General features: G+C 39.4%; 1 protein-coding gene across 5 annotated transcripts in view; it reads left to right on the top strand.

Annotated features, from left to right (window-relative positions):
* TTC26 (tetratricopeptide repeat domain 26) overlaps positions 1-14,808 on the top strand; it is a 75,575-nt gene that overhangs the window by 23,976 nt on the left and 36,791 nt on the right. For all 5 annotated transcript variants that reach the window (XR_006353168.1, XM_043965303.1, XM_043965304.1 and 2 more), the window contains exons 3-8: positions 168-260; positions 1,756-1,870; positions 4,160-4,209; positions 6,586-6,731; positions 7,432-7,603; positions 12,355-12,429. Coding sequence is in view for 4 of the 5 variants with exons in the window: in XM_043965303.1 (XP_043821238.1) it covers positions 168-260; positions 1,756-1,870; positions 4,160-4,209; positions 6,586-6,731; positions 7,432-7,603; positions 12,355-12,429 (651 nt within the window). In the remaining variant the exon portion in view is untranslated. The remainder of the gene's footprint in view (positions 1-167; positions 261-1,755; positions 1,871-4,159; positions 4,210-6,585; positions 6,732-7,431; positions 7,604-12,354; positions 12,430-14,808) is intronic.

Raw genomic sequence — 14,808 nt, 5'->3', positions numbered from 1 at the left:
ACAAACACACATGATGATGATGATTTTTACCAAATATAATTTTATATAAAACTAAAAATGCTACCTTCAGTGTCTATAATTCATTATTATCAAGTAAAAATTTAACTTAATATTTTGAAAGGATTTAACTTTCAATGTTTATTTCACCATATCATTAAATCTTGAAGTTCAAACGTCATGTGGGAGAGCAAGATGAGGATGCTGATCTCTGGATTGGATATTGTGCTTTTCATCTGGGCGACTACAAGAGAGCTTTGGAGGTTAGTAAAGAAATAATTTTGAGTCGTGGTTTCTTAGCAATTGAGAGTTTCCTCTGGAAAAAATCTGTTTCTTTGTACTTTGCCCGATTATTTTTATTCCTAAGGAAGTAAGAATTTTATTACTTGATGACACTTGTTCAGATTTTGTCATTTGAAACTTTATTCTTTGTATAATATCTTTTCTTTTTGAAGCATCACTATCTTCTAAATAATTCTGTTTGATTATTCCATGTTATATATGGTCAATGTCTCCATAGGATTCTGGCTCTGAATATAAGCATTGATGGTGGGTAGGGCTTGGTAGCTATATGTCACATATTTTAAGTTAGTAAATAGAACCATTTGATCAACTGAGCATATGTTCTTGGTCTTTACTACACAGGAATATTTGAGAAACCCAATAATTGAAAACCTAATAATTGGTGTAGGTGTATTAAGGATTGAGTGGGGACTTAATTAATTAGTGGATACTGGGCTGAAGAAGAAAAGGGATCAGGACAAGCAAGATGAGTGTAGATGTCAGGAAAACACCTGTTGATTCGAATTGATTGGAACAGGGTCGTTAGTTACTTGTGGAAGCTGAGAAGAAAGGGAAGATAGGCTTAGAAATGTCTAAAGAAAACAAAAGGAACATTGACATTTGGGAAAAGAGGCTTAAAAGATTGAAAGGTCATCTGAAAAACAGAGTTGGCAACATGAATTTCAAAATGTGGCCTTGGTGGAAAATAAAATTCCTTGATATAAGTAAATAAAGTTAAGAAGTCACACCAGAAGCAGCATGGCATAGTGGATAGAGCCGACTGAAACCTGGGCAACATGGGTTCAAGTCAGGGCTTCTGCCACACGGTGGCGCTGTGACTCTGGGAAGCTCACTTAGCCTCTCATCTCCAGGCAACTGGCCAAGACTGTGAGTTACAGAGAAGGTACTGACACATCTTTGTAGGAGTCTTCTCATCTGGGAGTTTCCCTATCAATAAAATCTATCACATCTCTAGGTCCTTTCCCTAACCTTGAGAACTCATGCAAGTAGTGTTGTTAGTACTCCTTACCTCTGGTCCAATTCTAAGGGATCTGAACTAAGAAGACAGAGGCATTCTCTGTGCTAGAAGAGCCACGTAGTGAAGTTAAATTAGCAGCTGTATTCAAATCCTGCTTCCCACACTTGCTGGGTGATCTTCTGCAAGTCATTTAATCTGTCCGAACCTCAGTTTCTTTGTCTATAAAGTGGGGATGATGATACAGGTAGCATCTACTTCATAGGGTTGTTGTGAGGCTCCAATTTGATAATCTATGAAGCATTATGAAAATATTATCATTATTATGCCTACTTCTACAAAAGGAAAATATCTTAGCAGCCTCCATTTGTATGGCTTGTTGACTCAGACCAAAAATTTTAGCAACCTGACATCTCTCCAGCTTGTAACCCTTTCTTAAAAGGTAAGTTGTTTTCCCACTTTATTACTTAAATATGACAGTCTAACATCCTGCATTTCAGGAATATGAATCTGTGACAAAGGAGGAGGGTTGTAATCCTGAAGTTTGGGTGAACTTGGCCTGTACCTACTTCTTTCTTGGGATGTATAAACAAGCAGAAACAGCAGGCTTTAAAGGTGAGATGAGCCATTCAATTATATTACTCTCTGTAGCAGCACTAGTTTTTGAGATTTCCCAAGGCAGGAAGTAAATGATTTGATAAATTAGTAAGATCATGTATATTTTATCTAATACCTAGTATGGATTTGTATTGCTTTATGTTTGAGATAGCTGTGTTGTTGTTGTTGTTGTGTTTGCTGTTAAGCATACTGCAGGTACTATTTCAAGTAGCTACCCAAATAACAGCTAACATAGCTTTTCCTGTCTTACAGAGCTGTTAAAGAGAATGTTTCCAAGATTATCAGCCTACCAAAAATAAGCTTTATTTCTACTTCTCCAGCTCTGACTAGCATCTAGGAGGAGAGGGAGAGGGCAATAATTCTTCTTCCCAATTTAAGGAAATAGGAATTAGATGTTGTTAGAACAAAAAAGAGAGAGGATTACTATGGGGGAAAAGAAAGGACAATGCTGTCCTTTTCCCAAGCCCTTTTATAACAACATATTAATGTTCTAAGTTGAATGTATTTGATCTATATTTTGTGGTTGTCTTTTCTATAATTACTTTATCCTGTTCTAAAAGGTAGAATCAGAACTGGAAATTGAAAAGGCTTTGACTTTTTTCTCACCTCCCAACCTCATCCTCACAGTCAGTCACTAGAGAAGTATCCTCAAGACTACCTAGAGATGATATGGCACACATATCTAAGAATGGGGGAAGAGAACAAGGTTGTGGAGGGTAGTTAGAGAAGAGCCCATTGAAACTTAGGAAAGTCCAAGGACAGTATGGCTGGCACAAGTTTACTTAACTTAGGGAAGAATGTATTAAAGAATTGAGAGGCTTTTTGGGAAAAGAATTCCAGTTCGAATCTTTTACAAAAAAACCTAACAAATCCAGTTTGCATTAACCTCTCCTTTTTCCATACCACATAATTTAGTATTTACATGCTGCCTTGTATTATTCTCTAATTATTTAATGTCAGTCAATAAACATTAGCACTATGTACTAAGCACTCTGCTAAAGCTCTCGGAATACAAAGAAAGGTAAAGACAGTCCCTGCTGTCAAGGATCTCCCGGTCTATAGGGAAGACAACATATAAATAGCTATGTACAGTCAAACCAAGGATAAATTGGAAATAATCAAGAGAGAGAAGGCACTAGAATTAAGGGCAATGGGGAAAAGCTTCCTGTAGAAGATGGTATTTTAGCTGGGTTTTAAGGATGCTAGGGAAACCAGGAGTCAGAGGTGAAGAGGGAGGGCATTCCAGGCATGGAGATAGCCATTGAAAACGGCTATCCATAGATGGAACATCTTGTTTGAGGAACTGCAAGGAGGCCAGTGTCACTGGATTGAAGTGTATGTGGCGGGGTGTAAGGTGTAAGAATACTGGAAAGGTAAGGGAGGCCAGGTTATGAAGGGTTTTGAAACCCCAGTGGATTTTATTTGATACTGAAGGTGATAGGAAGCCACTGGGGTTTACTGAGGGGAGATTGATACGGTCAGACCTTCACTGTAGGAAGATCATTTTGACACTTCATTGGAAGGTAGACTGGAGCAAGGAGAGACTTGTGACAGAGAGACCAACCAGTTGGTCACTGTAGTTAGTTTTTGCTTTCCAGCTAGACTTTAAGCTCTGTGAGGACAGGAATTCTATCTCATACTTCTCTGATTTCCCTATCAGTGACTTATTGAGTCCCAGTAAATAATCGTTGGTTTATTTTCTGTGGGAGTTTGTCCTCAAGCATAAGAATCTCCATTGTGAATCTCCTTTGTATCTAAGGGGACTGGGATATTGGAATGAATGAATAAATGAAAAGCACTTATTAAGTAAGGGAGGGATTATACAAGATACATAAATAGAGAACAGAAAGGGATCCTTTTATGGAATAGGGATGGAAAATTCACTGGCAAATAAAGAATCTAGGGAAGAAGCCACAGGACGCAATACAAATGCATGTACTGAGGTGATCATGTCTTACTGCCAGTGGGTGTTTTGGCATGGGTAGAACAACATAAGGCAGCTTGTCACTGCTTTCTGCACCAGGCCTGGAGAGCTGTGCTTTGGACATCTGATAAAGGGAGGCTGAATCCAAGGGTTATCTCTTCTTTGGCTCCCTCTGCTAATGCTACCATAATGATTGGGGGCATGGACTGAAGCAGCAACATTTTTATTATTGTAGAGGAGATCTCTGAGGATCAGAGGTAGGAGTTGAAGAAGTAACAAACTCAGGGGTTCTGTTCCTTCAAAGGTATAAGTCTGATTTGGACTGCTCAGTTCTCTAACAACTAGCCTGTATTTTCTTTCAGCTCCTAAAAGCCGACTCCAAAATCGTCTTCTCTTCCACTTGGCTCACAAGGTATTATATTTCTCTTTACTTTGTGTACTTTGCCTTATTTTCCCTTTTCTCTCTTCTTTTTTCCTTCCATTATAAACATTAATAGAGTGCCTGCCAACTCTTGCTAATGGAATCTTTTACTGTTTTCTTAGAACAAGTAGAATGTGGGCTGTAGCTAAGCAGGATTGTTTCTTCATTTAGTTTCTTGACCCTTCTTTTTTTTTTTTTTTTTAAGTGAGGCAATTGGGGTTAAGTGACTTGCCCAGGGTCACACAGCTAGTAAGTGTTAAGTGTCTGAGGCCGGATTTGAACTCAGGTACTCCTGACTCCAGAGCCGGTGCTCTATCCACTGTGCCACCTAGCTGCCCCGGTTTCTTCACCCTTCTAACATAGTCAAAGTTGTTGGAGTTTAATTTCTTTGTGGAAGTAGTCATTAAGAAGGTCAATTTCTGGGGCAGCTAGGTGGCTCATTGGATAGAGCACCGGCCCTGGAGTCAGGAGGACCTGAGTTCAAATCCGGCCTCAGACAATTAACACACACACTTACTAGCTGTGTGACCCTGGGCAAGTCACTTAACCCCAATTGCCTCGCCAAAAAAAAAAAAGTCAATTTCTTTACCTTTTCTTTTTTTTTTTTTGGGGGGCGAGGCAATTGGAGTTAAGTGACTTGCCCAGGGTCACACAGCTAGTAAGTGTGTGTTAATTGCCTGAGGCCGGATTTGAACTCAGGTCCTCCTGACTCCAGGGCCGGTGCTCTATTCACTGTGCCACCTAGCTGCCCCAAGAAGGTCAATTTGAATTAGCTATGTTCTAAACTCCTGTCAGTTAGGAACTATACAGAGAACCGAGACTCATTTTATAAAACTCTTATGATAATGATTTTGATCCCATTATCATGTAAGAATGATTTAAATGTCCTCTTTTCATGTTATTTTCTTGCTGATCACCACAGTTGAGACAGATAGTAAATAGAGTCATCAGATGTCTTTTAAGTGCCTTCTCTGGTCCAGGCATTGTGTTAGTGCTGGAGATATAAATTAAACAATGTAACAGTACCCATCTTCAAGTAGCTTCTGTTCTATTGAGGGAGACAAAATGTGCATATATGAGTATATACAGAATGAGGAAAACCTAAATACAAGATTGTTAGAGAAGGAGAACCCTAGCAGTTGAGGAAGCCAGCCGAGGCTTTGTTTAGAAGATGGTTCCTTAAGTTGTATCTGGAAAGGAGAAGTGAGGAGAGAGTGTACTCTAGGCCTGAGAGGCAGTCTGTGCAAAGAAGGGGGATGAAGGGCCCCGTAGCGGGGAACAGCTAGAAGGCCAGTGGGGCTGGATTGTAGAAGGCAGGATGGTGGGCTGGCATGAGAGACTGGAGTCAGGCTGTGAAGGCCTCTCAGAGCCAGGGGAGTTCTCTTTTCGCTGTGAGGAGCCACTGGCAGTTATTTAATACTCCTGGGACACAGTCAGATCTGAGCTCAGGGAAATGTAGAGACAGCAAGGTTTTTCACCCAGTTGAAGTTAAGAAAGCAAGGACCGTACTGAAACTGGGAGTTGAAGAGAAATGAAGAATAGGAGTACCTTCGACAGAAAAAGGGAAGTTTTTGGCTTGAATTGTATCCTGCACATCCAGTTTGAAATGCTCAGTAGACAGTCAATGAGAGAGACTTGAGTGTTGTGGTATCGTGGATGAGGCCAAATAAAACAGCAGGTGCACATGGTGGGGTGGGGTTTGGGGGCTGGAGGGGGTTGCACTGCTTTAATCTTTAGGTAGCCTGCAGCCCCCACAAGCCTCAAGGAGAGGAGGAATGAGACAATTTAGAAGAGGGAACCTGGAGCTGTATTCCACAAAGCAAGCAATAGGTTTTATTTTGATATTATGGCTAGATAGTTAAGAGAGAATGGTAGAGGAGCAGGCAGCTAGGTGGTGCAGTGTATAGAGCACCAGCCCTGGAGACAGGAGGACCTGAGTTCAAATTCGGCCTCAGACACTTAACACTTAACTAGCTGTGTGACCCTGGGCAAGTCACTTAACTCCAATTGCCTAACAAAAAAAAGAGAGAGAGAATGTGAAAATGGAAACAAAGGGAAGAAATGAAAGGGAACAAAGAGAGTACAGGAAGGATTAGGGTAAGGATGTAAGGATTAATAGATGCATATTTTACTTTCACTTGCATTTGCAAAGCTAATTCCTCAGATTTTTCTTTTTTATTTTTTTCTGTAAGGAAAGACAGAAGGGAGAGAGAAAAAAAATGAGAAATGGAGATAGACACAAAAACACAGGCGAGTGAGAGGGAAAAGTGAAACTCTACCTGCACAATAGTTAACTGTCATTGATTTCTAATTTGGTATTGTTAACAGTTGAATCTTACAAGTCTTCTCTATCATATTGTATCTTAGTTCAACGATGAGAAGAAATTGATGAATTTTCACCAGAATCTTCAGGATATTACGGAAGATCAGCTCAGTTTGGCATCGATTCACTATATGCGATCTCACTACCAAGAAGCTATTGATATCTACAAGCGAATACTTCTGGATAACCGGTTTGTGCTCTACCCTGTCATCCTATTAGTTTGGATGGAACACTGTTTATCGACATAATTAGTTTTGTTGAAACCAAAGTGCCTTATTAATCAGTTTCACTACCTTGTATGTCTTCCCAGTTAGGTCTGTATTATTATCTTGATATGGTAAAACTCTAGATGTTAACTTTAGGTCTTTGGACCCTAGTGTTTAAAATGTAGGCCTGTCCTACATCTTTACACACACCCACACACACCCTCCCCCTGTAGGTGTCATCTCCTGGCTTCTTAATATTGAAATACGAATATATTACCTTGTAAAACAATTCTGCATTTCTCATTCTGCCTCCTTTCTCTCATGAAAAATGCATAAACTACCTTCGGATTTAAATTTGCTGTGGTGATCCCTTTAAATTTTTTTTGTCTGAACTTGGATTTAATAATTATGCAGCACTATGGTGTGGAGGTCAGTGCCATGTTTGTAATTTATAGAGTCTTTATAACTGCTCAGGGCACTGAGAGGCTAAATGATCACACAGCTGGTAGTATGTTTCAGAGGCAGAACTTGAACCCAGGTCTTCCTGACTTGAAGACCAGCCCTCTCTGCTTTGTGGCCTTGCTTTTATTCCTTAGGGCCATAAAAATGATCCTGATGCTCTCACCATACTTCTGTGCAGTAGTAGAATGTTTTATCCATGCTCTCACCTCTCTCATTTCTCAGGGAATATCTTGCTCTCAATGTTTATGTGGCTCTTTGTTACTATAAATTGGATTATTACGATGTGTCTCAAGAAGTGCTGGCTGTTTACCTTCAGCAAATTCCTGATAGCACCATTGCTCTCAACCTCAAGGCCTGTAACCATTTCCGTCTTTACAACGGCAAAGCAGCTGAGGTACTTTTGGAAATTTGCTTTTAATTTCATTCTTAGTGAAAGTACTCTGTAAATATTTCCCAGTTGTGTAAGAACCTCTTTATAAATGACATGTTCATAATTAGTAACATGTAATGTTGTCATTATCACAGTTGTGCCATACCAAAATGTAGTGATGTTTCTGTGTGTCAGAGTTCCTGAAGGGAATTTTCATTTATGTATTTTTATATGTGCTTAGCAGAATGTGGGTGGTTAAAATATATTTGAGTGGGGTTTGTTTTTTTTTCAGGACAAATAATAATACATTTGTATAGCAATCTATATTTTCAGATTCCATTTAACAAACATGTATTAAGCACCTATTGTGCGACGTGCACAGTGCTAGGTCTTGAGGATTAACAGCCACCATCACTCCCATTTATTGAACACTTCAAAGTTTAAGCATTTTGAGTCTTATTATCCCCATTTTACAGATGAGGAACCTGAGGTGCAGAGAGGTTAGTGGCTTGCTAGTTCACCAAGCAGGAAGTCTTGGAGCTGGGATTCAACCCTGGGTCTCTCCAAGTGCACCTTCCACCACACCGGGTTGATGGTCTACCTGGATGGATATAATAAATATGTTTATAAATACGATACAAGTTGAAGTGGGGAGGGGCAGAGCAGAGATTAAGACAAAGTACTCTAAAGAAATTTGAGGGACGAGAATATCCCTTCATCTGGGAGCCTTAGAGAAGGTTTCCTGGAAGAACTATTAATTACTAAGTTGAGTCTTGAAAGAGGAAAAAAGATTTCAATGGGCTGAAATGAGGAGAATGGTACATTACAGGCATGGGGTACACTCTCTTTGAAGACATTCAGTTCAGCTCAACAAGCACTTGTTCAGCAGCCTACTGTGTGCATGGCATAAGGGATACAAACACTATGAAGAACGGCCTCTGACCTCAAAGAGCTTATAGTCCACTGAGGTGGGATTCAGAGGTGTGTGTGTGTGTGTGTGTGTGTGTACTTAGTTGTATAAGCAAATACAAGTGATTTTTAGGAGCCAGGGAACATTAACACTAAGGGAATCAATACATCTAACCATGAGAGGTGGCACCTTGGATGAGCCACAAAGGATGCTAGCAATTCTCAGGGCTGGAGGGGAAAAGGGGACATAGGGAACAGATTTACAAAGATGAAGCGCACAGTGGCAGAATGAGATCAGGGAATAGTTTGTAGTTGGCTTGAGATGCAGAGTATGTATTTATTCACTCTACAAGGAGGGGACTGAGTTCTTTTTACCTCAGGCATGGAAGTCCAATCTACTCTTGCCAGCTTTGCACAGCTATATCCTTTTCCCTTGTACCTTTTCTTGGACAAGATCAATGTTTTTTACATGTTGGGGTCCAAAGGGTACAGACTGAGTCACTGCTTCAAGAGGACAAGGTAGAGAGACCACCATACCTGGAGTCTAAGGTACAAGTCTCCCAGTTTGTACAGGTTACTTGACCAAGACTGGGAGTAGTTAAGCCATTTTCTGTTATTTTAAAAGGTTATATTCAACTTCTGTGGAAGTATTTGTCTTATTTTGTTACCATAGTTTTATTACATCAACTTGATGTATTTCTTCTTGATGTGATGTTGCTAGAGCTGGGAAGTTCTGCTGAAAACAACTACAAAAAAAAAAGAAAAAAAAAGAAAACAACTACAACACCATCTTGCTGATCATATACTACCTTAAGTGAATATAGAGAAAAGGGAATTCAGAGCTTTAGGGATATTCTCAATATGCTCAAATCTATCAAAACTGACATTCATAAATTTTCCATAAAAAGAAAATTGCGCATTATTTACATTTTGATAATGATTTGCCTACTATCAAGCAAACTATTACTACAAACTTTGCTTACCAATTTCTTGTAATCATAATACAGTGTAGGAGGGGTGGGGTTGTTTGGTGAACAGGATTGTTCAGCCACACCTGTCTCACCACCACACCCCCCCACCCCCACCCCTTCCCCACTGACTCACCGGCTAGATTGGTTTCCTAGCATAAAAGCTCCTTCTCTGCTATGGAAAGTCCTCTCAAAGGTTCTACAATTATTGGTCTCCGTTTTAGTTCAGAGCCCCCAGCAGAGATAGTGCTCTGGCAATACATTGCAGTGTTTATTCTGTTATTTTTCTTCTTTAGTGATTCATCCTCCCTTGACCCCATTGCTTCCTCCCAATCACTTTTCTAATAAGTACACCAGGACTAGGGTAAGTCTGTATTTAACGTTGTTTGCAAAGACAAAGTAAATGTTTAAAGGAAGAAAGGCAAAAAGACTTTCCTCATACCCAGAGGGCTTTCATGAAGAAACCCAAGGGAATAATTTTATTTCATGCCTGCTATATGCCAGACACTGTGCTAAGCGCTTTATAATTCTTATCTCATTTGATCCTCACAACAACCCTGAGAGGTAGGTGCTATCCTTATCCCTAATTTACAGATGAGGAAACTGAGGCAAATAGAGGTTATGTGACTTTCCCAGGGTCACACTGCTATAAGAGTGAAGTTGGATTTGAACTCACTCCAAGAGCTCTATCTACTGCACCACCTAGCTGCCTAAGAAAAAGATACAGAAATACTACCTAGGGGCTCTGTAATGGAGGAAGGAAATGTTGGGGGAATACTTTCAAGTGGTGCACTGCCTTATTCTGTCCTAACATTCTTTTTACTCAAATAGCATGACTCCCAGAAACCCGGTCTTCTGACAAGAAGACCACTTCCACTCAGGCAGCTTCACATGACTTCTCATGGTCTCCACTTATCCATCTCTGTAGCACCTTCCCTATGTCTTGTGAGTAACTGGTTTTCTTATCCAGTCTGACTCCGGCCTCCCTGGGTGGCTGTCACCTCAAGCGCTTCTCTCTTCAGGATCGGCTGCAGTCCTCATGCCGCTTCCTTCAGTACTGGCGGAAGCTGCCCCGCTTCAGCTCCCTTTGAGGCTCAGCTCTGAGGCTTGCCAGGTCATCCTTTAGGCGCTAGCCTCACCTTATGAAGAGTTTTCCTGTTAAAGGGTTGAGTTCCCACTTTGAGAGCCCTCATTCACCTTCATTTATGGGGACCATCTCGTATATTTCCCAAATCTGCATCTCTGCGCCTTCGGTCACCACCAAGCAGTGGGCTCTCTTAATGGTCCTCTAAGTAACTGAGAAAAGATAAAGAGAAAAATCTATGCCATGGGGGCAAATTCACAGATTCTGCTGGTTGCTTATTGGTTTTTCTTTCATTTTCATACGCAAACGACTACTTTAGAAGAAATCAAAGCTATTTATAGTTATATGAACAAATGCTCTAAATCACTATTAATTAGAGGAAGGCAAATTTAGAAGACCAACACCTCACACTAATCAGAAATGACAAATGCTAGAGGGGGGTGAAGAAAAAAAGGTACACTAATAAACTATTAGTGGACTTGGGAAGTGATCCAGCCATTCTGGAGAACAATTTGGGACTATGCCCAAGGAACTATAAAGCTGTGCATACCTTTTTTCCCCAGTAATAGCACTACTAGAGGTTATGTCCATCAATTGGAGAATAGCTGAGAAAGTTGTGGCATATGATTATGATGGAGTAGTATTGTGCTATAAGAAATGATGAGAGGGGAAGAGCTAATGAACCGATGCAAAGTGAAGTAAGAAGTGGGAGATCATTGTACGCTGTTACAGCAGTGCTTTAATGATAACAGCTGTGAAGGATTTGGCTACTCTGATCAATACAATGATCCAAGACAATTTCAGAAGACTCATGGTGAAAAAAATGCTATTCACCACAGAAATAACTGATGAATTCTTAGTGCAAATTGAACTATAATTTTCTCACTGTTTTTTGCAATATGGCTAATACAGAAATGTGTTTTGTGTGATTTCACATGTACAGTTAACTGATATAATTTTTTTTGTTTTCTCGATGGGTAAGGGAGGGGATAGAGGGAGGGGGAGAATTTGGAACTTGACATTTAAAAATAAAAGAATGTTAAAATTAATAAATAATACTTTTTAAAAAATGATTAAATAAAAAAGCCTCCACAGGTGATTTTGCAACTAATTTTTTTAAAAAGGCTATTGGATTGTAAAATTAGGAATTCATTGGTTAACTTTCAGCAGTTTTAGTAGAGTTGTAGGGGGAGAAGCCAGATGACAAGATATTAAGGAATAAATGGTGAGAAAGTAGAGGAATAAGGATAGATTACTCTTTCAAAAATTTTGGCATGAAATGAAGGAGAGAATGAATATCAAGCCAGAGGACAGACTCTGAGAGACCAGAATCTCAGAAGGGATGGTATCAAGGTAATAGGCATAAGGGTTAGCTTTGGTAAGAAGGGAGGATACGTCTCTGAAACAGGTGAGGAGAGAATGTATGAATCAGCAGAAGTAAATAACAGTAGAGATTTTGACCACATTAATGAACAGGTCTAGATCTGTAATTAAATTAAGAAAGAAGAACCCTATACCTACTTCTAGCTTTGCCACTTACTAGACATATAACCTCTGGTTTTTTAATCTGTAAAATGGGGACATTAATACCATTCCTATGTACTCCTCAAGGTTGCTGTGTACCTATACACACATATGTGTATTCTATATACATATAAACATATATAATACACATAAATGAGAATATACATGAAAGTACTTTGTAAATTCTTTTTAAAGCATTATAAGGATATAATAAGATGGTGAGGGAATAAAGCACTAGTTGCATATTTTTATGTGGTTTTTTTTCAAACTATGTCTTTATTGAATTTTAGGCAGAACTTAAGAGCCTGATGGACAATGCCTCTTCATCTTTTGAATTTGCTAAGGAACTTATCAAGCACAATCTGGTAAATAATGGGTTCTAATTTGGAATGAATTGACTCCCATCCTACTGTAGTACATGCTACTCTGTAAAAGGATGAGTGCAGGAAGATTCTTTCCCCCTTGCCCTCAATCAGTAAGAATTTATTGAACAGGGCAGCTAGGTGGTACAGAGGATAAAGCACCGGCCCTGGATTCAGGAGGACCTGAGTTCAAATCTGGTGTCAGACACTTGACACTTACTAGCTGTGTGACCCTGGGCAAGTCACTTAACCCTCGTTGCCCTGAAAAAAAATGATAATTTATTGAACACCCACTGTGTGGCAAGCACCATGCTAGGCATTTTTTGATACAAAGACAACAATAAAACAGCCCTCATCTCAAGGAGCTTATATTCTATCAGGGAAGAGAACACACATACATATATACACACCTACACATAAATGTATGCAGGAAATTTCACAAATAGTATTTTACTACAAGCCAAGAAACAAATAAATTTTCATTGAATGATTTTCTGAGAAGGGGGAATGCAAAAGAAGTATTAATACATAATTTACTTACCTTAGAAATCTTACAGTCTTGTGGGGATTATATACAGAAAGGAAATAATTAGAGAATTTAAGGAAGAGACTATTGAAACAGCATAATCAGAGAGACAAAGGAAAGATTAAGAATCATCTTTATGAACTGATATTGATTGAACATAGACTGAAGCATGCTATTCTTCATTTTCTTTCATTTTTTTCTTTTATTCACATTTTCTTATACAAAATGACCAATATGGTAATGTTTCACATAATTGTACATGTATAACCTATATCTGAATACTTACCACCTGGGGGGGGGGGACAGAAAGGAGGGAAGGAAGGACAGATTTGGGAACTCAATACTTTAAATAAAAATGTTTATTATTTTTTTAAAAACTACCTTTATGGAGAACAGTAAGCAGATTTTGTTTACTAGAACAAAAAGCTTACATTTGGGAGGAGTTGTAAGTAAGATTGTATTAATAAATTGAAATCACATTATGGTATGCCATTTTTAAACAACAAGCTAAGGAATTGAGATGAATCCTATAGCAGAAGGCCATTATAGATTCTTTTTTTTTTCTTTTTGCAGGGCAAGGAGGGGTAAGTAACTTGCCCAGGGTCACACAGGTAGTAAGTGTCAAGTGTCTGAGGTCGAATTTGAACTCAGGTCCTCCTGAATCTAGGGCTAGTGCTTTATCCACTGCGCCACCTAGCTGCCCATTATAGATTCTTGAATAGGCAATGACATGATGTTTATTTAGAAGGCTAATCCAATAGCATGTGAGATAAACTGGATGCATGTGAGCCTGAAAGCAGGAAAACCAGCTAGGAAGTTCTAGGTGAAGGCTCAAACTAGTACTGTGGCAGTATAAATAGAAAGGGACAGATACAAGAAATATTAAAAAAAATTTTCTTGGTAATTGGTTGGATCTGGGAGATAGAAGACTAGGGAACAGTTAGAGGGCTGCAGCTGAAGCTGCTGTGTTGAAACTGTACTCTTAAAAATGATTGTATAAGGGGCAGCCAGGTGGCACAGTGGATAAAGCACCAGCCCTGGATTCAGTAGGACCTGAGTTCAAATTCGGGCCTCAGACACTTGACACTTAGTAGCTGTGTGACCCTGGGCAAGTCACTTAACCCTCATTGCCCCACAAAAATAAACAAATAAAAATGATTGCATCTTCTTCCTAGACCCAAGTGTCTTTTCTCAGTCCTCATGCTCTCATGTATTTGACACTTCAATGGCCCCCTCTTTAAAATTGTAGAATTGCAAAACTGAAGTGGAACTTAAAAATGAATCAGTTAAACCACCTTATTTTTCAGATGAGGAAAGTGAGGCCCATACAAGTTAAGTAATTTGTACAACCTCACCCATCTAGCTAGTGGCAGAGCAGACAGTAGGATATAAGGTGGGGTTTTTTTGTTTTTGTTTTTGTTTTTTGGTGAGGCAGTTGGGGTTAAGTGACTTGCCCAGGGTCACACACCTAGTTAAGTATCAAGTGTCTGATGTCGGATTTGAACTCAGATCCTCCTGACTCCAGAGCCGGCGCTCTATCCACTGCACCACCTAGCTGCCCCAGGATATAAGTTTTATGATTCCTAGACTAGACTAATGCTCTATGACAAGTTAACAACCAAAAATGGTAGCATAAGAAATGTAGTACACCCAGTTATAAATAATTAATTTCCAAATGATTTCCATAACCAGTTTAATTCTGTGCATTCAGAGAGGAGTATAAGAGGTCAGTGTGGAAGAGAGTCATTTGGGAATGAAGACTTCATTGGCATGTTGAGACTTGAGCTGGGCATAGAAGGATGGGTAGGATTTCAGTAGGTGGGGAGGAATAGGAAGGACATTTTGGTAAAGAGAAA

Source organism: Dromiciops gliroides, chromosome 5, assembly GCF_019393635.1.
Source record: "Dromiciops gliroides isolate mDroGli1 chromosome 5, mDroGli1.pri, whole genome shotgun sequence".
Lineage (NCBI taxonomy): Eukaryota > Metazoa > Chordata > Mammalia > Microbiotheria > Microbiotheriidae > Dromiciops > Dromiciops gliroides.
Note: the sequence above shows the minus strand (reverse complement) of the source record. Positions and strands in the feature narration are given on the sequence as shown.